General features: G+C 36.9%; 2 protein-coding genes across 3 annotated transcripts; both read right to left on the minus strand.

Annotated features, from left to right (window-relative positions):
* Positions 1 to 693: 693 nt before the first annotated feature.
* On the minus strand, positions 694 to 14,030 carry LOC117333707. Of its 2 annotated transcripts, none has more exons than XM_033893129.1 (4): positions 13,844 to 14,030; positions 2,572 to 2,720; positions 2,074 to 2,166; positions 694 to 1,055 (listed from the first exon to the last, which is right to left on the minus strand). In XM_033893129.1, the coding sequence occupies exons 1-4, from the start codon at positions 13,998 to 14,000 to the stop codon at positions 1,008 to 1,010; spliced, it is 447 nt and encodes a 148-aa protein (XP_033749020.1). In that variant the 5' UTR covers positions 14,001 to 14,030; the 3' UTR covers positions 694 to 1,007. The 2 variants fall into 2 exon arrangements, with proteins under 2 accessions (XP_033749020.1, XP_033749019.1); XM_033893128.1 differs by having other exon boundaries at positions 2,056 to 2,166.
* Positions 14,031 to 16,962: 2,932 nt separating this feature from the next.
* Positions 16,963 to 20,829, minus strand: LOC117332384 (dentin sialophosphoprotein-like). Its single transcript, XM_033891270.1, has 5 exons — positions 20,726 to 20,829; positions 18,954 to 19,660; positions 18,645 to 18,782; positions 18,302 to 18,406; positions 16,963 to 17,924 (listed from the first exon to the last, which is right to left on the minus strand). The coding sequence occupies exons 2-5, from the start codon at positions 19,644 to 19,646 to the stop codon at positions 17,412 to 17,414; spliced, it is 1,449 nt and encodes a 482-aa protein (XP_033747161.1). The 5' UTR covers positions 19,647 to 19,660; positions 20,726 to 20,829; the 3' UTR covers positions 16,963 to 17,411.
* Between the last annotated feature and the right edge of the window lie 2,222 nt (positions 20,830 to 23,051).

Here is a 23,051-nt window from a genome sequence, read left to right on the forward strand (position 1 = left end):
GATACCGTCCACCATCCCCACTCTAACTGCCCCACATCCGTTGCAGCTTATATTTTGTGATGCAGAGTTCAGTACTACATTTATTTTTCCTTGGGAATGTTCAGCGACTTTTTCAGATGCGCCTGGCTAAGAGTTGGTACAGTCTTTCGTGTACACGAGCTCAACTGACGGGACTAGATGGAGACAAGTTACAACTGTTTAATTACTTGTAAATGTAATAGATACAGAAATGGATTATGGGCTTAATTGCATCAGAAATCAGAGAGTTTAAGTCATAACGTCAGGTTCGATTTCCACTATGTTAAGTTTGTATATTCTTATCATGTGATACATTAGTGTATTTCCACTGTGTTTAGTTTGTATATTCTTATCATGTGATACATTAGTGTATTTCCACTGTGTTTAGTTTGTATATTCTTATCATGTGATACATTAGTGTATTTCCACTGTGTTAAGTTTGTATATTCTTATCATGTGATACATTAGTGTATTTCCACTGTGTTTAGTTTGTATATTCTTATCATGTGATACATTAGTCGATTTCCACTGTGTTTAGTTTGTATATTCTTATGATGTGATACATTAGTGTATTTGTTCTTGGAAAGAAATTTGAACGGGAATACCGATCAAATATATGATTTATCAAAGTCACCGTGTCAAACTCTTACTTTTTAGAAAAAAGAAACGCATTTGTAGCTTAATGGATAATTTATTAAGGGTATTCGAGTGGCACAATGGTGTGGTAACATCCTTGACCTTCACAAAGGCGCACGTGAAAAGGTATGGGGTCACATGCCCGACCACGTGGGTTTTCCGGTTTAACTCCACAATAAGACACTTTGCACACTTCCGTCCGGGTCAACAAGCGTGATTAATATAAAGCTGATATATATATATATTTGCAATTATTGTAAAATAAAAGTTTAGTTTACATTTCTAACATAGTGTATAATGAAAATCTGGCTGCATCTCTATTTTGATTGTATAAAGATGCGGCAGTACTGGACTTAGTCGGCTCCCTCCAAAGATTCGGTGCCATTGTTTCCTTCTTCATTCTGAAATTGTAGTCCAAAGTTAGAATCCTATTATAAACATGACAGCGGACAATCTAAATTCTATAACAAATTCTTGTAATAAGTAATTATTGTTATAGCCGTAATGTATGTTTTATAATAGTTTTATTGATTTACTGACTAGACGTTGTTACACGATCATTATATTGGCGATTGTTATTCTATGTTGTGTTGACACGATAAGGTCATTTGAGGACGCAGTACATGAGAGTGTGTAATCTTACTATTTGCTTTGATGCTGCTAAGAATACATAAATAATATGTCATATAGAAAATAACTGATATGTTTATTGGTATTTCTATCAGAAAAAATACACTTTTCTCTCGAGGAAAGTATTGCTTATGACACGGAGATACAAGTTTGGGTATTGGTATATAATGATGACTCAGTATTGTCCGATGTTTCTATATATTGGTATTGTGTAATAATTATTCAATTAAATAAAGTCCGATATTTGTATATTGGTGTACGTGTAAGAATGACTCAGTATTGTCAGGTATTTTTATATTGGTATACGTGTAAGAATGACTCAATATTGTCAGGTATTTGTATATTGGTATACGTGTAAGAATGACTCGGTATTGTCAGGTATTTGTATATTGGTATACGTGTAAGAATGACTCAATATTGTCAGGTATTTGTATATTGGTATACGTGTAAGAATGACTCGGTATTGTCAGGTATTTGTATATTGGTATACGTGTAAGAATGACTCGGTATTGTCAGGTATTTGTATATTGGTATACGTGTAAGAATGACTCGGTATTGTCCGATATTTGTATATTGGTATACGTGTAAGAATGACTCAGTATTGTCAGGTATCTGTATATTGGTATACGTGTAAGAATGACTCGGTATTGTCAGGTATTTGTATATTGGTATACGTGTAAGAATGACTCGGTATTGTCCGATATTGTTTATTGGTATAAGAGTAATATTGACTTTGTATTTATATGTATACAGATATAAGGATGGCAATACCTTGCCAAGGAGATCGACCTCTTGTATTTGAAGTTCTGCGTCTTGATTCCCAATTGTTCCGTTAATGACAATGTTTTCTGTTTTCACATCGTACCCGTCTACGGTATCCACCTATAAGTTTAAAAATCTGTAGTATTAGTACATAAATCTGTAACAAAAGCGCCTCAAACAATATTTGGTGTTTGTTATCCATTTCAGATACCTCATTTCATACTTTTCATGGTGTTTGTTATCCATTTCAGATACCCCATTTCATACTTTTCGTGGTGTTTGTTATCCATTTCAGATACCCCATTTCATACTTTTCATGGTGTTTGTTATCCATTTCAGATACCTCATTTCATACTTTTCATGGTGTTTGTTATCCATTTCAGATACCCCATTTCATACTTTTCGTGGTGTTTGTTATCCATTTCAGATACCCCATTTCATGCGTTTCATGGTGTTTGTTATCCACTTGGTTTATAGACTTGTCTATCAATCCTCTATAGTTTGTTTGTTATACATTTCCAACACCTGATAAACCTCTGTTGTTTCTTCTTCATCCACGTCCGGTACCAGGTCAATATATTTGTCTATCTCACCGCTGATGTTCTTCATAGCTTCGTCGAAAACATTTTCATTTTCATTTCCTCTCAAGTAATCCATGATACTTTTCATGACGTCTGAAGTACGAAAAATGATGACGACATCGTAGTCAAAGTAGTTATTAGAAAATATCAACAACAACAAAATAAGATTAAAAGAGCTCAATCATAATGCCTACATACAATCACAAATGATGCCAAGGTACACTAGAAAACAACAATATAATGGCCACACATAATCACAAATATTTACATTTACACTGCAGCCCCACTATATAACTTTACCAAGCTCACTTGGAAGTTATGAGTCCATAACTTTTATTTTATATTTGATAGTCTTTCAAATTCGTTGTCAAATGTAAATATAAGCATTGAACTGCTTTCATTTGGAAGTTATGGGCTGAAGAATGCCAACTGGACAAAGGCAAATTCAACATGAAGCGCTAGCGCGCTTCATTAAATTTGCCTTTGTCCAGTTGGCATTCATCAGCCCATAACTTCCAAATGAAAGCAGTTCAATCCTTAAAAGATGCCAATGTACATCAGAAAACAACACTATGCCTACATCACAAATGATGGCGAGACATACTAGACATCAACACTATAATGCCTACATACAATCACAAATGATGGCGAGACACACTAGACATCAACACTATAATGCCTACATACAATCACAAATGATGGCGAGACATACTAAACATCAACATTATAATGTCAACATACAATCAAATATGATGGCGAGACATACTAGACATCAACACTATAAGGCATGCATGTAACATAACAGTATTCAAATTCTATAAAACGACGGTTATATCTATGAGAAGCTCCAAATAATTGTAAGGCAAATACATCATTGGGTAACACATTTAATTGATTCAGTAATGGATACAGTAAATGTAATGAACATAAAACTATATCCTACAAATCTGATTCTTTTAGGACTTGACAGTGATATTTGGGACATCAAGCATCTGTGTGACCCTTCTAGGACTCGTCAGTGGTACTAGGGACAACCTACAGCTGTGTGATCATTCTAGGACCTGTCAGTGGTACTAGGGACAACCTACAGCTGTTTTATCTTCCTAGGACTCGCCAGATAGGCTAGGGGTACCATACAACTGTTACAACCCTCTGTGACTCGTCAGTAAAGCAAGTGAATAAAGGCATTGGGCAAAAGTCACATTTCAATACAAAATGAGAGAGGTTAGAGTAAGGAAATTCAAAGGAGAAGTCAAGAAAAATGAAAGCTCAATGAATAAATACACAGGTGTAGAAGTCGTTTTGGAAGATGATCATTTAAAAAGATACGGCTGTGAATTAAGAACAATAGCACGAAATACAGTATTTTAAAGACATGCACTATCGGGTATTTCACAACTACTCCCTAGTAGGCAGGAATATGTTAAAGCTAGTCCCTAATAGGTAGGGATACGATATAGGTAGTCCCTATAGGTAGGAATACGTTAAAGCTAGTACCTAATAGTTAGGGGTATGTTAAATCTAGTCCCTAATAGTTAGGGGTATGTTAAATCTAGTCCCTAATAGTTAGGGATACGTTAAAGCTAGTCCCTAATAGTTAGGGATACGATAAAACTAGTCCCTAATAGGTAGGGATACGTTAAAGCTAGTCCCTAATAGGTAGGGATACGTTAAAGCTAGTCCCTAATAGTTAGGGATACGTTAAAGCTAGTCCCTAATAGTTAGGGATACGTTAAAGCTAGTCCATAATAGGTAGGGATACGTTAAAGCTAGTCCATAATAGGTAGGGATACGTTAAAGCTAGTCCCTAATAGTTAGGGATACGTTAAAACTAGTCCCTAATAGGTAGGAATACGTTAAATCTAGTCCCTAATAGGTAGAGATATGTTAAAGCTAGTCCCTAATAGTAAGGGATATGTTAAAACTAGTCCCTAATAGGTAGGGATACGTTAAAGCTAGTCCCTAATAGTTAGGGATATGTTAAATCTAGTCCCTAATAGGTAGGGATACGTTAAAACTAGTCCCTAATAGGTAGGGATACGATATAGGTAGTCCCTAATAGGTAGGGATACGTTAAAGCTAGTCCCTAATAGGTAGGGATACGTTAAAACTAGTCCCTAATAGTTAGGGATACGTTAAAGCTAGTCCCTAATAGGTAGGAATACGTTAAAACTAGTCCCTAATAGGTAGGGATACGATAAAGTTAGTCCCTAATAGGTAGGAATACGTTAAAGCTAGTCCCTAATAGGTAGGGATACGTTAAAACTAGTCCCTAATAGGTAGGGATACGTTAAAGCTAGTCCCTAATAGGTAGGGATACGTTAAAACTAGTCCCTAATAGTTAGGGATACGTTAAAGCTAGTCCCTAATAGTTAGGGATATGTTAAATCTAGTCCCTAATAGGTAGGGATACGTTAAAACTAGTCCCTAATAGGTAGGGATACGATATAGGTAGTCCCTAATAGGTAGGGATATGTTAAAGCTAGTCCCTAATAGTTAGGAATACGTTAAAACTAGTCCCTAATAGTTAGGAATACGTTAAAGCTAGTCCATAATAGTTAGGGATATGTTAAAGCTAGTCCATAATAGTTAGGGATATGTTAAAGCTAGTCCATAATAGTTAGGGATATGTTAAAGCTAGTCCCTAATAGTTAGGAATACGATAAAACTAGTCCCTAATAGTTAGGAATACGTTAAAGCTAGTCCCTAATAGGTAGGGATACGTTAAAGTTTGTCCCTAATAGGTAGGGATACGTTAAAGTTTGTCCCTAATAGGTAGGGATACGATATAGGTAGTCCCTAATAGGTAGGGATACGTTAAAGTTTGTCCCTAATAGGTAGGGATACGTTAAAGTTTGTCCCTAATAGGTAGGGATACGATATAGGTAGTCCCTAATAGGTAGGGATACGTTAAAGTTTGTCCCTAATAGGTAGGGATACGTTAAAGTTTGTCCCTAATAGGTAGGGATACGATATAGGTAGTCCCTAATAGGTAGGGATACGATATAGGTAGTCCCTAATAGGTAGGGATACGATATAGGTAGTCCCTAATAGGTAGGGATACGTTATAGGTAGTCCCTAATAGGTAGGGATACGTTAAATCTAGTCCCTAATAGGTAGGGATACGATATAGGTAGTCCCTAATAGGTAGGGATACGATATAGGTAGTCCCTAATAGGTAGGGATACGATAAAGCTAGTCCTAATAGTTAGGGATAACGTTAAAACTAGTCCCTAATAGGTAGGAATACGTTAAATCTAGTCCCTAATAGGTAGAGATATGTTAAAGCTAGTCCCTAATAGTAGGGATATGTTAAAACTAGTCCCTAATTAGGTAGGGATACGTTTAAAGCTAGTCCCTAAATAGTTAGGGGATATGTTAAATCTAGTCCCTAATAGGTAGGGATACGTTAAAACTAGTCCCTAATAGGTAGGGATACGATATAGGTAGGTCCCTAATAGTGGGATACGTTAAAGCTAGTCCCTAATAGGTAGGGATACGTTAAAACTAGTCCCTAATAGTTAGGGATACGTTAAAGCTAGTCCCTAATAGGTAGGGATACGTTAAAGTTTGTCCCTAATAGGTAGGGATACGATATAGGTAGTCCCTAATAGGTAGGGATACGATATAGGTAGTCCCTAATAGGTAGGGATACGATAAAACTAGTCCCTAATAGGTAGGGATACGATATAGGTAGTCCCTAATAGGTAGGGATATGATATAGGTAGTCCCTAATAGGTAGGGATACGATAAAACTAGTCCCTAATAGGTAGGGATACGATATAGGTAGTCCCTAATAGGTAGGGATACGATATAGGTAGTCCCTAATAGGTAGGGATATGATATAGGTAGTCCCTAATAGGTAGGAATACGTTAAAGCTTGTCCCTAATAGGTAGGGATACGATAAAGCTAGTCCCTTATAGGTAGGGATACGATAAAGCTAGTCCCTAATAGGTAGGGATACGATAAAGCTAGTCCCTAATAGGTAGGGATACGTTAAAGTTAGTCCCTAATAGGTAGGGATACGATATAGGTAGTCCCTAATAGGTAGGGATACGATATAGGTAGTCCCTAATAGGTAGGGATACGTTAAAGTTTGTCCCTAATAGGTAGGGATACGATATAGGTAGTCCCTAATAGGTAGGGATACGTTATAGGTAGTCCCTAATAGGTAGGGATACGTTATAGGTAGTCCCTAATAGGTAGGGATATGATATAGGTAGTCCCTAATAGGTAGGGATACGATATAGGTAGTCCCTAGTAGGCAGGAATATGTTAATGCTAGTCCCTAATAGGTAGGGATACGTTAAAACTAGTCCCTAATAGGTAGGGATACGTTAAAGCTAGTCCCTAATAGGTAGGGATATGTTAAAACCAGTCCCTAATAGGTAGGGATACGTTAAAGCTAGTCCCTAATAGGTAGGGATACGTTAAAACTAGTCCCTTATAGTTAGGGATACGTTAAAACTAGTCCATAATAGTTAGGAATACGTTAAAACTAGTCCCTAATAGGTAGGGATATGTTAAAACTAGTCCCTAATAGGTACGGATATGTTAAAACTAGTCCCTAATAGGTAGAAGTGTTTTAATCTAGTCCCTAATAGGCAGGGTTATGTTAAAACTAGTCCCTAATAAGTACGGATATGTTAAAACTAGTCCCTAATAGGTAGGGATACGTTAAAACTAGTCCCTAATAGGTAGGGATACGATATAGGTAGTCTCTAATAGGTAGGGATACGTTAAAACTAGTCCCTAATAGGTAGAAGTGTTTTAATCTAGTCCCTAATAAGTCAAAGTTTTTTTAGGTAGTCCCAGAAGGTAGGAATATTTCAAATACAGCTAGTCCCCTATAGATAAAACTGTTCTTAAGCTGTTAGTCCCTAATAGGTAGGGATACGATATAGGTAGTCCCTAATAGGTAGGGATACGATAAAACTAGTCCCTAATAGGTAGGGATACGATATAGGTAGTCCCTAATAGGTAGGGATACGATATAGGTAGTCCTTAATAGGTAGGGATACGTTAAAGTTTGTCCCTAATAGGTAGGGATACGTTAAAGTTTGTCCCTAATAGGTAGGGATACGATATAGGTAGTCCCTAATAGGTAGGGATACGTTAAAGTTTGTCCCTAATAGGTAGGGATACGTTAAAGTTTGTCCCTAATAGGTAGGGATACGATATAGGTAGTCCCTAATAGGTAGGGATACGATATAGGTAGTCCCTAATAGGTAAGGATACGATAAAACTAGTCCCTAATAGGTAGGGATACGATATAGGTAGTCCCTAATAGGTAGGGATATGATATAGGTAGTCCCTAATAGGTAGGGATACGATAAAACTAGTCCCTAATAGGTAGGGATACGATATAGGTAGTCCCTAATAGGTAGGGATATGATATAGGTAGTCCCTAATAGGTAGGAATACGTTAAAGCTTGTCCCTAATAGGTAGGGATACGATAAAGCTAGTCCCTTATAGGTAGGGATACGATAAAGCTAGTCCCTAATAGGTAGGGATACGATAAAGCTAGTCCCTAATAGGTAGGGATACGTTAAAGTTAGTCCCTAATAGGTAGGGATACGATATAGGTAGTCCCTAATAGGTAGGGATACGATATAGGTAGTCCCTAATAGGTAGGGATACGATATAGGTAGTCCCTAATAGGTAGGGATACGTTAAAGTTTGTCCCTAATAGGTAGGGATACGATATAGGTAGTCCCTAAGAGGTAGGGATACGTTATAGGTAGTCCCTAATAGGTAGGGATACGTTATAGGTAGTCCCTAATAGGTAGGGATATGATATAGGTAGTCCCTAATAGGTAGGGATACGATATAGGTAGTCCCTAGTAGGCAGGAATATGTTAATGCTAGTCCCTAATAGGTAGGGATACGTTAAAACTAGTCCCTAATAGGTAGGGATACGTTAAAGCTAGTCCCTAATAGGTAGGGATATGTTAAAACCAGTCCCTAATAGGTAGGGATACGTTAAAGCTAGTCCCTAATAGGTAGGGATACGTTAAAACTAGTCCCTTATAGTTAGGGATACGTTAAAACTAGTCCATAATAGTTAGGAATACGTTAAAACTAGTCCCTAATAGGTAGGGATATGTTAAAACTAGTCCCTAATAGGTACGGATATGTTAAAACTAGGCCCTAATAGGTAGAAGTGTTTTAATCTAGTCCCTAATAGGCAGGGTTATGTTAAAACTAGTCCCTAATAAGTACGGATATGTTAAAACTAGTCCCTAATAGGTAGGGATACGTTAAAACTAGTCCCTAATAGGTAGGGATACGATATAGGTAGTCTCTAATAGGTAGGGATACGTTAAAACTAGTCCCTAATAGGTAGAAGTGTTTTAATCTAGTCCCTAATAAGTCAAAGTTTTTTTAGGTAGTCCCAGAAGGTAGGAATATTTCAAATACAGCTAGTCCCCTATAGATAAAACTGTTCTTAAGCTGTTAGTCCCTAATAGGTAGGGATACGATATAGGTAGTCCCTAATAGGTAGGGATACGATAAAACTAGTCCCTAATAGGTAGGGATACGATATAGGTAGTCCCTAATAGGTAGGGATACGTTAAATCTAGTCCCTAATAGGCAGGGATACATTAAAGCTAGTCCCTAATAGGTAGGGATACGATAAAGGTAGTCCCTAATAGGTAGGGATACGATATAGGTAGTCCCTAATAGGTAGGGATACGATAAAACTAGTCCCTAATAGGTAGGGACACGATATAGGTAGTCTCTAATAGGTAGGGATACGATATAGGTAGTCCCTAATAGGTAGGGATACGATATAGGTAGTCCCTAATAGGTAGGGATACGTTAAAGCTAGTCCCTAATAGGTAGGGATATGATATAGGTAGTCCCTAATAGGTAGGGATACGATATAGGTAGTCCCTAATAGGTAGGGATACGTTAAAGTTTGTCCCTAATAGGTAGGGATACGATATAGGTAGTCCCTAATAGGTAGGAATACGATAAAGCTAGTCCCTAATAGGTAGGGATACGTTAAAGCTAGTCCCTAATAGGTAGGGATACGATATAGGTAGTCCCTAATAGGTAGGGATACGTTATAGGTAGTCCCTAATAGGTAGGGATATGATATAGGTAGTCCCTAATAGTTAGGGATACGATAAAACTAGTCCCTAATAGGTAGGGATACGTTAAAGCTAGTCCCTAATAGGTAGGGATAGGTTAAAGCTAGTCCCTAATAGTTAGGGATACGTTAAAGCTAGTCCCTAATAGTTAGGGATACGTTAAAGCTAGTCCATAATAGGTAGGGATACGTTAAAGCTAGTCCATAATAGGTAGGGATACGTTAAAGCTAGTCCCTAATAGTTAGGGATACGTTAAAACTAGTCCCTAATAGGTAGGAATACGTTAAATCTAGTCCCTAATAGGTAGAGATATGTTAAAGCTAGTCCCTAATAGTAAGGGATATGTTAAAACTAGTCCCTAATAGGTAGGGATACGTTAAAGCTAGTCCCTAATAGCTAGGGATATGTTAAATCTAGTCCCTAATAGGTAGGGATACGTTAAAACTAGTCCCTAATAGGTAGGGATACGATATAGGTAGTCCCTAATAGGTAGGGATACGTTAAAGCTAGTCCCTAATAGGTAGGGATACGTTAAAACTAGTCCCTAATAGTTAGGGATACGTTAAAGCTAGTCCCTAATAGGTAGGAATACGTTAAAACTAGTCCCTAATAGGTAGGGATACGATAAAGCTAGTCCCTAATAGGTAGGAATACGTTAAAGCTAGTCCCTAATAGGTAGGGATACGTTAAAACTAGTCCCTAATAGGTAGGGATACGTTAAAGCTAGTCCCTAATAGGTAGGGATACGTTAAAACTAGTCCCTAATAGTTAGGGATACGTTAAAGCTAGTCCCTAATAGTTAGGGATATGTTAAATCTAGTCCCTAATAGGTAGGGATACGTTAAAACTAGTCCCTAATAGGTAGGGATACGATATAGGTAGTCCCTAATAGGTAGGGATATGTTAAAGCTAGTCCCTAATAGTTAGGAATACGTTAAAACTAGTCCCTAATAGTTAGGAATACGTTAAAGCTAGTCCATAATAGTTAGGGATATGTTAAAGCTAGTCCATAATAGTAAGGGATATGTTAAAGCTAGTCCATAATAGTTAGGGATATGTTAAAGCTAGTCCCTAATAGTTAGGAATACGATATAGGTAGTCCCTAATAGGTAGGGATATGTTAAAGCTAGTCCCTAATAGTTAGGAATACGTTAAAACTAGTCCCTAATAGTTAGGAATACGTTAAAGCTAGTCCATAATAGTTAGGGATATGTTAAAGCTAGTCCATAATAGTTAGGGATATGTTAAAGCTAGTCCATAATAGTTAGGGATATGTTAAAACTAGTCCCTAATAGGTAGGGATACGATATAGGTAGTCCCTAATAGGTAGGGATATGTTAAAGCTAGTCCCTAATAGTTAGGAATACGTTAAAACTAGTCCCTAATAGTTAGGAATATGTTAAAGCTGGTCCCTAATAGGTAGGGATACGTTAAAGTTTGTCCCTAATAGGTAGGGATACGTTAAAGTTTGTCCCTAATAGGTAGGGATACGATATAGGTAGTCCCTAATAGGTAGGGATACGTTAAAGTTTGTCCCTAATAGGTAGGGATACGTTAAAGTTTGTCCCTAATAGGTAGGGATGCGATATAGGTAGTCCCTAATAGGTAGGGATACGTTAAAGTTTGTCCCTAATAGGTAGGGATACGTTAAAGTTTGTCCCTAATAGGTAGGGATACGATATAGGTAGTCCCTAATAGGTAGGGATACGATATAGGTAGTCCCTAATAGGTAGGGATACGATAAAACTAGTCCCTAATAGGTAGGGACACGATAAAGCTAGTCCCTAATAGGTAGGGATACGATATAGGTAGTCCCTAATAGGTAGGGATACGATAAAACTAGTCCCTAATAGGTAGGGACACGATAAAGCTAGTCCCTAATAGGTAGGGATACGATATAGGTAGTCCCTAATAGGTAGGGATACGATATAGGTTGTCCCTAATAGGTAGGGATACGATATAGGTAGTCCCTAATAGGTAGGGATACGATATAGGTAGTCCCTAATAGGTAGGGATATGATATAGGTAGTCCCTAATAGGTAGGGATACGTTAAAGCTTGTCCCTAATAGGTAGGGATACGATAAAGCTAGTCCCTAATAGGTAGGGATACGATAAAGCTAGTCCCTAATAGGTAGGGATACGATAAAGCTAGTCCCTAATAGGTAGGGATACGTTAAAGTTTGTCCCTAATATGTAGGGATACGATATAGGTAGTCCCTAATAGGTAGGGATACGATATAGGTAGTCCCTAATAGGTAGGGATACGTTAAAGCTAGTCCCTAATAGGTAGGGATACGTTATAGGTAGTCCCTAATAGGTAGGGATACGTTAAAGTTTGTCCCTAATAGGTAGGGATACGATATAGGTAGTCCCTAATAGGTAGGGATACGTTAAATCTAGTCCCTAATAGGTAGGGATACGTTAAAGCTAGTCCCTAATAGATAGGGATACGTTAAAACTAGTCCCTTATAGTTAGGGATACGTTAAAACTAGTCCCTAATAGTTAGGAATACGTTAAAACTAGTCCCTAATAGGTAGGGATATGTTAAAACTAGTCTCTAATAGGTACGGATATGTTAAAACTAGTCCCTAATAGGTAGAAGTGTTTTAATCTAGTCCCTAATAGGTAGGGTTATGTTAAAACTAGTCCCTAATAAGTACGGATATGTTAAAACTAGTCCCTAATAGGTAGGGATACGTTAAAACTAGTCCCTAATAGGTAGGGATACGATATAGGTAGTCCCTAATAGGTAGGGATATGTTAAAACTAGTCCCTAATAGGTAGGGATACGTTAAAACTAGTCCCTAATAGGTAGAAGTGTTTTAATCTAGTCCCTAATAAGTCAAAGTTTTTTTAGGTAGTCCCAGAAGGTAGGAATATTTCAAATACAGCTAGTCCCCTATAGATAAAACTGTTCTTAAGCTGTTAGTCCCTAATAGGTAGGGATACGATATAGGTAGTCCCTAATAGGTAGGGATATGATAAAACTAGTCCCTAATAGGTAGGGATACGATATAGGTAGTCCCTAATAGGTAGGGATACGTTAAATCTAGTCCCTAATAGGTAGGGATACGTTAAAGCTAGTCCCTAATAGGTAGGGATACGATAAAGGTAGTCCCTAATAGGTAGGGACACGATATAGGTAGTCCCTAATAGGTAGGGATACGATATAGGTAGTCCCTAATAGGTAGGGATACGATATAGGTAGTCCCTAATAGGTAGGGATACGATATAGGTAGTCCCTAATAGGTAGGGATACGTTAAAGCTAGTCCCTAATAGGTAGGGATACGATATAGGTAGTCCCTAATAGGTAGGAATACGATAAAGCTAGTCCCTAATAGGTAGGGATACGTTAAAGCTAGTCCCTAATAGGTAGGGATACGATATAGGTAGTCCCTAATAGGTAGGGATACGTTATAGGTAGTCCCTAATAGGTAGGGATACGATAAAGCTAGTCCCTAATAGGTAGGGATACGATATAGGTAGTCCCTAATAGGTAGGGATATGTTAAAGCTAGTCCCTAATAGGTAGGGATACGATATAGGTAGTCCCTAATAGTTAGGGATACGTTAAAGCTAGTCCCTAATAGGTAGGGATACGATATAGGTTGTCCCTAATAGGTAGGGATACGATATAGGTAGTCCCTAATAGGTAGGGATACGTTAAAGCTAGTACCTAATAGGTAGGGATACGATATAGGTAGTCCCTAGGTAAGAATATTTTGAATCTAGTCCCTAATAGTTAGAAGTGTTTTAATCTAGTCCCTAATAAGTCAAAGTTTGTTTAGGTAGTCCCAGAAGGTAGGAATATTTCAAATACAGCTAGTCCCCTATAGATAAAACTGTTCTTAAGCTAGTCCCTAATAGGTAGGAATATTTATAAAATAATCTCTGATAGGTATGAATATCTCAAAGCTAGTCCTATTGCTTAATTTTATAGCCAATCCCTAATACGTTGGAATATTTCAAAACAATATTGATTACAATTTCGCTAGTAACCTTTGTTCAAATATAGGCGCCCAAAGTATTGGGACTGCAACATTAATATGAATGGCTTCTTGAGATGGTTATAAGCCAATTTAATCTTCAAACGTATTTCTTCTGTGAAGACTCACCCTTCGCCGAAGCTATGATTCCAATTTCGTCGTCATCATCATTGTCGTTATCAGTGTCGTTAGCACTGCGCCCGTTTACGATAGAGCCTCCGACTGTACAATGAAATGCAGCACAGAGGCCAAAGATAAGGACTATTACATTGTGTTTAGGAATCATGATTTTCCTATCTCGCGGTATGTTGGTATAACGGGACGACACAATGAAGGCAAATATATACTTGACAGAAAAAGACGATCGATGTCATCTTTTGTGTAATTGATATTCTGTAATCTAGATTTTACAGGTGTATTCACGAAGCACAATCAGTTAACATGTACAGGTAGTTTATACTTCAATTTCTACCCAAGTTGGACTCAATGAAACTACCAAATTTAATCTGTTTCATTTCTTCATGAATTTGACCAGATTAACATCAATCTATGCGTATGAAATCCTTAAAGTGTACAAGCCGTCTGCTTCGAACTGCCCGATCCTGTAGGCCTAACTCATACTATATTAGACCTAATAGTCTGTTTCAGCTTATGCGGGGGAAATCTCAATGGGCCTTTTTCACAGGAATAGTTCTGAGTCTAAAAAAACAAAAACATACTAGTATGTGAGATTATAACGGTTTTGAAGGAATGAATGGGACAGTTCTGTCAGATATACACAATAGGCCTCATCTAGATTCTACATTAAGATTATGATAATTCAAATGAATTTGTCAAAATATCACGGGTCAAAATCTCTAATTCCTGTCCCAGAGTGATTCCTGATTTTGTATATATTCAAAATTAGTTCATAAGTCCGTGTGTGACAGGCGGTCGAAGTAAAAGCGGGAGATATATCCGGAGAACACAGCCTAGTCATTATTCTTCGGCGCAGCTGGCGTGCGTTTTAATAATAAGTCTTAAATTCAGTGACAAAATTAATATTTCAATTAAATTATGCCATTTTTAACACCGTGTTATGGTAAATGTGTTGCTTAATTGTATTTTTGTCTGAATAATATTGCTAAGTCATTATTCAATGACGGACTGTTTCTTTTAACACAAACCATCAGACTTACACAAGTTCAAGTAACAGAAGACTTGTATTTCTTCAATTTATAAGGAAAAATGCGGCGTTTTTGCAGTTCACATCGAATTTGTCTCAAGAGAAACCCATTTATCACCCCATGAAATCGATTAAAGCAACATTCAATCCATAAATATTTGGAAATGCATATCTTCGTTTTGAACATATGATATGTAGTAGATGTTTACAGCAGAACGCATATATTTATCGTTATTATTTTATTATTTGTAATAGCTGCATATGCGTATGATGAAAACATCGTCTTATCAAGTTATTAACAGAACTGTCTTCATATTGAGCAACCCCTCCTACCCCCTAACACACCCGCATACACATCGACAATGGCAGGATGATATGCCCAAACTTTATTTAGTCAACAGTACAAAAGTAGATATTGCTATAAGTGTTAATTGGATACAGGTAAAAGCAAATTCTACGTCACACATGTTGTCCCCCGTGATAGAAGGATAGCCTCCAGCTGTCACAGAGACACTTCGTTGTAAACCATAATCAATCCTATCCATTAATTGCTAATTGTAAACAAGGCACGCGCCTACATATCATGTGACGCCAGACAAGGTTACGGCCTGATGATCTTATACAGGTACATCATATACGCTGCCATTAGTCACGTGATGTAATGACTTCCCGCATATATGGAATGATTGTGGAATAGAGCATATGCTTCTTAGTAATAAGTGTTGTAAGATTCCATCAGGTGTCGGATTGAGCTAATTGATGCACCCATATTTCATTGTAGATTTTCTGCCAGGTATCAGTTTTCACTGTAAACGGTGCGCCAGCTGTTTGTATATCAATGCTGCTCCCTTGTATTCCCTTAATTGATTCAATCCATATTTTTATCCCGCATTTAAAATCATACAGTTTTAAAAAATAAAAACAAAATCTGAATAATGATATGATAATTTGTAAGCAAAAACTTTATAATGGCCTAAGGTTTTGTAGAACAGATCTGTTGTTAAATCCTTCAACGTCTTGATGATTTTGGTACTATGTAACCAGTATATGTCTCTGCAGAAGTCTGTTTCGTTAAATTGCCAATATGAAAATCGAATCGACGAATCAATTGGGCAATGCTTTTGATTAAGGTACGCTTAATGGTTGTTTAAAGTCTCGAGCTGTCAATATTTTGAAAGTAATACATTTAGTTGTGCATCCAGATATAAATGGTTTGTTGCCATCCCTCCCGATAATAGCTGTAACCCGTTGTCGTACGTGGTATGATCTGTAGATGTCGAGTTATTCACCATAGACTCCGATATCTCTGGTCTGGCGAATTTCTGTTTTTTTTTTTTGCACCGCTGTCTCCATCCAGTACCCAATTCGTTCGGACACCATATCGACTTCGGATACCTAAACGAGTAACCTATTAGCATCATTTACATTGAAATGGTCTTAAAAGTAGGTTCTACATCAGTTATGTAACGCTTTTTAAATCGCTCGGATTGTCTATCTATGCAAAGGATTCTGAGTACCCGGAAACAAGTTTACGTCATCCGATTTCTTTTTTTTAAATGCGATTGGGAAATTCGAACCTGGCATCGTGTACTATCTATTGTGCCATATAACCACATATAGTCATGTTGTATTGTTGTATTGTGTTTTGTCTTCCTACTTTAATGGTGATTAATGTGTCTTTGTTCCTCTTTTCCAAATAGACCATCACTTATAACGTTCAGACATTGTTTTACAAAAAGGAAAGAGGAGATCGTGTAGATGATAGAATCAATAATTGGTAATTATTTATTGCTTGAACACTGATGTGGAGAGAGGCTCCATATGAACAGCAACTGAAGATTCGTCAAATGGTCCTAAGAGATAGGCAAACGCTGTTCTGAAACGGAGGAAGCTATCCATTGATCTCGGTTCAAATGGTATCCGTAAACGTAATTTCTTGTTACAATCAAATCGGGAGAACCCTTATATTAAACCCCGAAGATGGATTGGTCTAAATTTGAAATGGTTTATGTAATAAAGTGTACATGAGCAAAACGGTGTACAACATGAGTATTCTCTTGTATTTTAATCACTTTATTGGCATTCTGTGAAAAATACATATCATCAAACTGCATCAACTGATTTTGTTTCATGAAATTGTAATAAAAATAACTAGTACGTAGAAAATAAGAATACGGAAATAAATAACAACATTTAAATAAAAACATTGTGGTGGAAATCAGATAACAAAGTGAAATGTTCTATAATACTCCAATGAAACGACCACGCAACCAATCTATTGTTCCGGCCTGGAACGTTATTTCTTGATTGGTTCCTTGATATACTGTCAACTAATCAGGCCGTTATTCAACTGGGACACTAGGTACGGTGCTAGGAGATATGTTCACATGTTCCACTAATTAGATAGCTATTATCCGGGACACTCGGTACGCTGCTAAGAGACCTGTTCATATGTTCCACTAATCAGACAGTTATTTATCCGGGACTTTAGGTACGTTGCTAGGAGACCTGTTCACATGTTCCACTAATCAGTTATCTATCCGAGACACTGGGTACGTTACCAGGAGGCCTATTATACTGGTCACCCTTTGGACTTCCTTGTCCTTTAGGAACTGTTCCTCCTCCGCTAGACTGTGTCTCCGTGGCCTTGCTTTTGTTGTTATTGTTGTTGCTGTTGTTGTCATTTTTACCTTTTACCTTTCCCGGTTTATTGTCTGGGACCTGTTGATGCGAGTTCCCCGCAGCCTCTCCACCCTCCTTTCCCGGAGGTTTCATTTTACCAGGGGACTTATTTTTATCATCAACGCCGTGACTTCCTGTCGCTGACATTCCACTGTAATTCACTTTGAAGGGACTTTTATTGTTGTTTCCAACACCACTTGATTCGTTTGCGCTTGAATAACCAGCTCCGCCGTTTTGCATTTTGATTTCGTCAGGAGGGATGTTGAAGTCTGCGCTCTGAGTCTTGCCTCCCCCTGACGCGTCTGTATGTTCCGTTTCATGTTCGCCAGCCTCTCCAAACGTCAACATCGACTTTGCGTAAGGCTAAAATAATACATAACATAACTCGTGTTATCATATGTATATGCTATGTGTTGAAATCTGACCAAAGAAAATCTAAATTAAGAAGGATGACAGCAGATTTGTAAAGATCTTTGAAGAACGATGCGATGGTAGTGCTAGAGCAACATTCAATTATTTTCATTGAACAGTTTTATAAATTTTCTGTATTTACATTTTACATTTCTATGTTTTAAAAACCATTAGAGACAAAATGATAAGTCTACTAATTGCAAAATATGAATATGAAACCAGTACTATGGGTTTGTGTATTATTTATCCAATGGTAGTGATAACTTTGTTATTGCCTGATATTTGGCGTTTCGTACTGTTGAGCTTTAACGTAACAAAATAACGGTTACCAAGTTTTCCATGTACTGATCCATGACGTAGGTGTCTGTATATGAAAGGTTGTTGTTCTGTTTGTAAGTGTCTGAATTGTCCTCCGCCTGTGTCCCATTTCTCTCCTATAATATGGAAAAGATATAAATGTAGATACATTTTGTATTGTTCTTATTTTTCATTTTCAAGAACAATAAGACAATTTATTTCTAACAAAATAAGCATAAAATAGATAGCACTTATGATATAAACATGATAAACTGCAAAGGCAGTCTAATATATCAAAGTAACCCCAACCATTAAATTATGTGTCTTTACAATAAAATGTGTAACTAAAATATGTAATTTTAGTATGGAGCCTACCGTGTCAGGTATGAGTGGTTTGAACACTTCCGGTACAAAGTACGGCCAACCGTGGTTACTTTTGCTAACGGTTTGCTGTCCCTTTGTATTGTTTTTCTTGCTCTCAGCAGTGACAGTATGTTTAGTGTTGTTTTTCTTCTGTGAAATAGAAAACTTCTTATTACATAAAAAAAACACGAATTAGTTGATAATCCGTCATGGCTGGTTTTGTGAAAATATGAATGCATTATTGATATATGATTTTGTATGGAAAGCATTGTTTAATAAAAACGGATGATACACATCAATACTGCTAATCCCGTTACTTACCGCCTCCGGTACCAGACTTTTAAACATATCCGGTACCAATTTAGGCCAATGTTTCTTGCCTCCAGCTGTATTTTCACCTCTTGGGCGACCGTCGTCCTCTCCTCTTGGCCTACTTTCATTGCTATTATCTTCTCCTCTAGGTCTACTCTCATCGCTGTCCGCTTTGTCATCTGCTTCTCCCTCTAGGATATTTTTAGATCCGTGGTCTTCAAGAGGAAGAGAAAAATCACTCTTCGGTCCAGTGACATCGCCTTGATCAATGCCTTCAGATTTAGAAGAACCAAGACCATCTGTCACTTCTTCTATTTTCGTTTCCTTGGTTTCGCCATTTTCGTCAGATGTCTCTTCGCTGTCTTGTTCGTTCTTGTTATTGTAAATTTGCTGAAGTTGGTACTCTGTAATAACCTTTCTATCGTTGTTTTTATTCCCCACTATCTCAGCGTCTTTGATATTTTCATTGTTGTCGTTTCTATCTCGGCTATCATCGTCTCCTCTGTCCTCATCACTTCTGTCGCGCTCATTCCCACGTCTATTATTTCCTACATCGTCTCTTTCATCTTCATCAGATTCACTAGATGACGAAGACGAAGACGACGATGATTCCGAACGATCTGATTGATCGGAACCGTCGGAACCATCTGAACCATCCGAATCATTTAAGTCATGTACTACGATGGACGGATTGTGTTTCATGCCGAGTGGGATACCTGCAACAATCAATCTTCGTATCAATATTGGGCATGCCATTCTAATAAATGCAATTCGTACAAATAAACACTACATCATTTTTCTTTACTTTCATGACAAACTACACTATTTTTCTACTTCTTTCTGTGAATCAAAAACTATTTAATGCATTATATCATATATACATATTTTATCTTCGTTAATACCAACGAACAGTATTCGGGTCGGGACGGATAGGAACAGTACATTGCATACTGTTCGTATATATATATATATATATGTAAGTAATTCATATATAATTTGCCGAATAATAAAATAGCATACATCCGTTTTGCTTTCTAGGGAAACCCATAAAGGAACTGAGTAAAATCTGAACCGGTCTAAAATGTTGAAGATGTTATATCTCCGATAAAGTGTAATCATTACCAGTTGAAAACAAGATTAGGCTGGTATATATTTTCAAACAATATCAAAAGTAGCGTACTTTACGCGCCGGAACTACCTTTCAAAAGTTTGAGCCTCTAAATCTATATTTTAAATTTTAAGCGAACAAAGAATTATTTCAATTCCGAGGAAATTCTTTCGTGCTCCTCTTTTCTTATTTGATATTCGATCTTATAAACCATTATTGTTAGTAGGACGCTGATGGGTTTTTTTACGTTTGTATTTGCATTTTATGATGTTAATTAGATAAATTCCTATACCTTGTACATTTTGTGAGAGAAAGTGCATACGCTGTAAACGATGTTTCATCTTTAAATAAATCAAACTATTAATATAGTTTTCAATATATACATTAGAATATAGCCGTGACCTGCACAGAGTATCAAATATGCTTGATTAAGTTCAAAACATTCCATCCATTAATTAAGTAATCTGATTAAAAGCATTAGAATGATACATATCGAAATGTTGTCTACATACGTATCGTTGTATATGAAAAAAAATAAGAAAAAACCAAAATGTGTTTTTCTGTGATGTAAATACAATAGGGTTAATAAATAAATCAATATTTATAATACGTGTAGTAACAAGAATAACGAACGGGCCGTTAATATGCTTGATAATACAGGATTGTAACTCACCAAAGAGTACGTCCTTGAAAGAGCGTCCATCTGTCCCCCTGTTGATCGAGCGTCCATCTGTCCCTCTGTATCCCGTGTACTGACCACAAAGGATAGGTGTAAGACACCATTGTAGGACAAACACCCTGACCAGTACACAAGTATGGTAGGTAAAGCATCTCCTCACACACATACAGCCTGTTACAAACAGTCACATGATCACATGTCATGTAAGCTTTCGCTTCCTTAACACATTTGATAAATACTACAGAACAAATCGATTGTGTGGTACATTTGATTCGCGTGAGATTTTCTTAAAACTAAAATTGTATTTTGTTATAATTTATAGAAATTATTTTTGTAAATCAATATTTTGCACTAAAACCATGCACTTACTGGTAATTAATTAATTTGAATCAAAGACTACATCATCGTAAATTGTTTTAGGAATGGCCTCCTATAACCCCGCAGTAATCTAAACTTCTTATTGACAACAATCTTTTACATTGCACTTCTATATATAACCCTCATGTCTCCTTACAGGACACCAAGATCTGTTTACTCAGAGAAAATGACACAAGGTACTGGTGTTATATTGCTCATCTCTTGGGAGGTCAAATACTCATCTGAACATATTAACACAACTTTTATATTGCATGTTTATGAGTAAAGGTGCGGCCTTTAAATAAGGCACACAACAAAGATAGACATTTGAAGTACATATTTACGTTATAGATTTATCACTATAACAACCATGATATTATAGAATCATCTAAATATAAAATCTGGATTTAAAAACTCTTGTCGTTGAAAAAGCTTAATTCTATTGTTTTTGGTCAAGAAAATCAAAGATGGCGGGTGTCTTAGAAGTGTTTCTGTACCCTGTGGGATATATATCTTGAAACATCTGAGTTAGTCTTAGCGTGGCACAGACCTGACCACAGGGGCTTGGCACGATTTTCCAAATGATAGTCTATATATATATGTATAGACTATCATTTGGAAAATCGTGCCAAGCCCCTGTGGACCTGACCATTGAACTTGTGTTCCAAAAATAAATGCCTGATGATTCAAATGATAAACTACGCATAAATATATACGTTTATGAAAAAATCAGAAAACAAAGGTAATATTAAAATGAATTCTAACACGATTCGTTTGCAACGCGTGTTTTAATTGGTTACGGACCATGTTCTAATCTGCGATAGAACCATGATCAATCGTGTTTAGCCACGCTCCGTTTCTAGTCTAAACAATATGGCATCAAGTTCGCCTCCGCAACCATTATGATTGATGACTCATGGGTTGGAGTGAAAGCGAAGAAATCGAAAAGGATGAATTAGTTTAATATATTAAACAAAAATAGTAAATATTGTTCTCATTTATTGATTGAAATTCATTCCGTCCATGTGTAGGCATCTAGTCAAGTAAAATCCGAAATGAAATCGAACAAGTGCAAAAAAATCACATAACGCTTTGGCCTATAAAAACACATTGACACTGATTTTGTCAAGACGTACATATCGCTATGCATACTGCTGAGTAAATCAAAATTTGTCGTTAAATCTTCGGTAACAGGACTTTCACAACAATCCAAACACGCCGCTTCGTCAACATACAGATCGAAGTCTCGCCAGTATGGGCGTGGCCAATTGACCGACTTCTTTCTGATTTGTCAGTCCGCTACAGTATGGCAGGTCACTAGCGGAGGTCACAGAGTACTTACCAGCGTACTTGTAGCGATATAAAACAATGCTTCTAAATACATTTAACAGTAAACGTGTTAGAATGGGGATAGTACATTGTTTTTCGTGGCTATACTGGCCACTCAAAACAACGTACTATCCCCTAAATAACATTGTGGCATCTTCTTCTCCGAAAGTTGATGCTATATTTTGTTTGATGCGCGACGACTTTAATTGACATATCATTGGTCCTTTTAAACTGGTTTCTGGAAGTAGACATTCGTGATTGTTTTGTATTCCCTTCATCCACATCTACTATAACCAATTGCTCTTCATATATGAGAAATGTACGCGTTTTAGACAGAATTTTCACTATATGTCCCGAGAAATAATGTAAGTGGCAGGCACTGTAGCCTGACTTGAACTTGACTTCAAACAGATTAATTGTCCAAAATATTTGGCACAAGTTATGACAACTTATGAAGCCATCCCCTATCAACAAAACATTTTATACAAGTGATGACATAGAAATTTACAAATTCAAGGTTGAAATAAGTCAATTTTACATAATTATGTAAATGGTGATATAAAGATAGACATAACTTACATGTTTAGAATATATTGCTTGATTTGATGAAAACCTGCATATGTTCAAACACATA

The sequence above is a fragment of the Pecten maximus genome, chromosome 8, assembly GCF_902652985.1.
Source record: "Pecten maximus chromosome 8, xPecMax1.1, whole genome shotgun sequence".
NCBI lineage: Eukaryota > Metazoa > Mollusca > Bivalvia > Pectinida > Pectinidae > Pecten > Pecten maximus.

Coding starts and splice junctions, on each gene's coding strand:
- LOC117333707 (XM_033893128.1), bottom strand. CDS start 14,000: ATGATTCCTAAACACAATGTAATAGTCCTTATCTTTGGCCTCTGTGCT. Junction 2,721..13,843: donor AATCATAGCTTCGGCGAAGG/GTGAGTCTTCAC, acceptor TTCGTACTTCAG/ACGTCATGAAAAGTATCATG. Junction 2,167..2,571: donor AAACAACAGAGGTTTATCAG/GTGTTGGAAATG, acceptor TTAAACTTATAG/GTGGATACCGTAGACGGGTA.
- LOC117332384 (XM_033891270.1), bottom strand. CDS start 19,646: ATGAAACACAATCCGTCCATCGTAGTACATGACTTAAATGATTCGGAT. Junction 18,783..18,953: donor AAAGTCTGGTACCGGAGGCG/GTAAGTAACGGG, acceptor TCTATTTCACAG/AAGAAAAACAACACTAAACA. Junction 18,407..18,644: donor AACCACTCATACCTGACACG/GTAGGCTCCATA, acceptor TCCATATTATAG/GAGAGAAATGGGACACAGGC.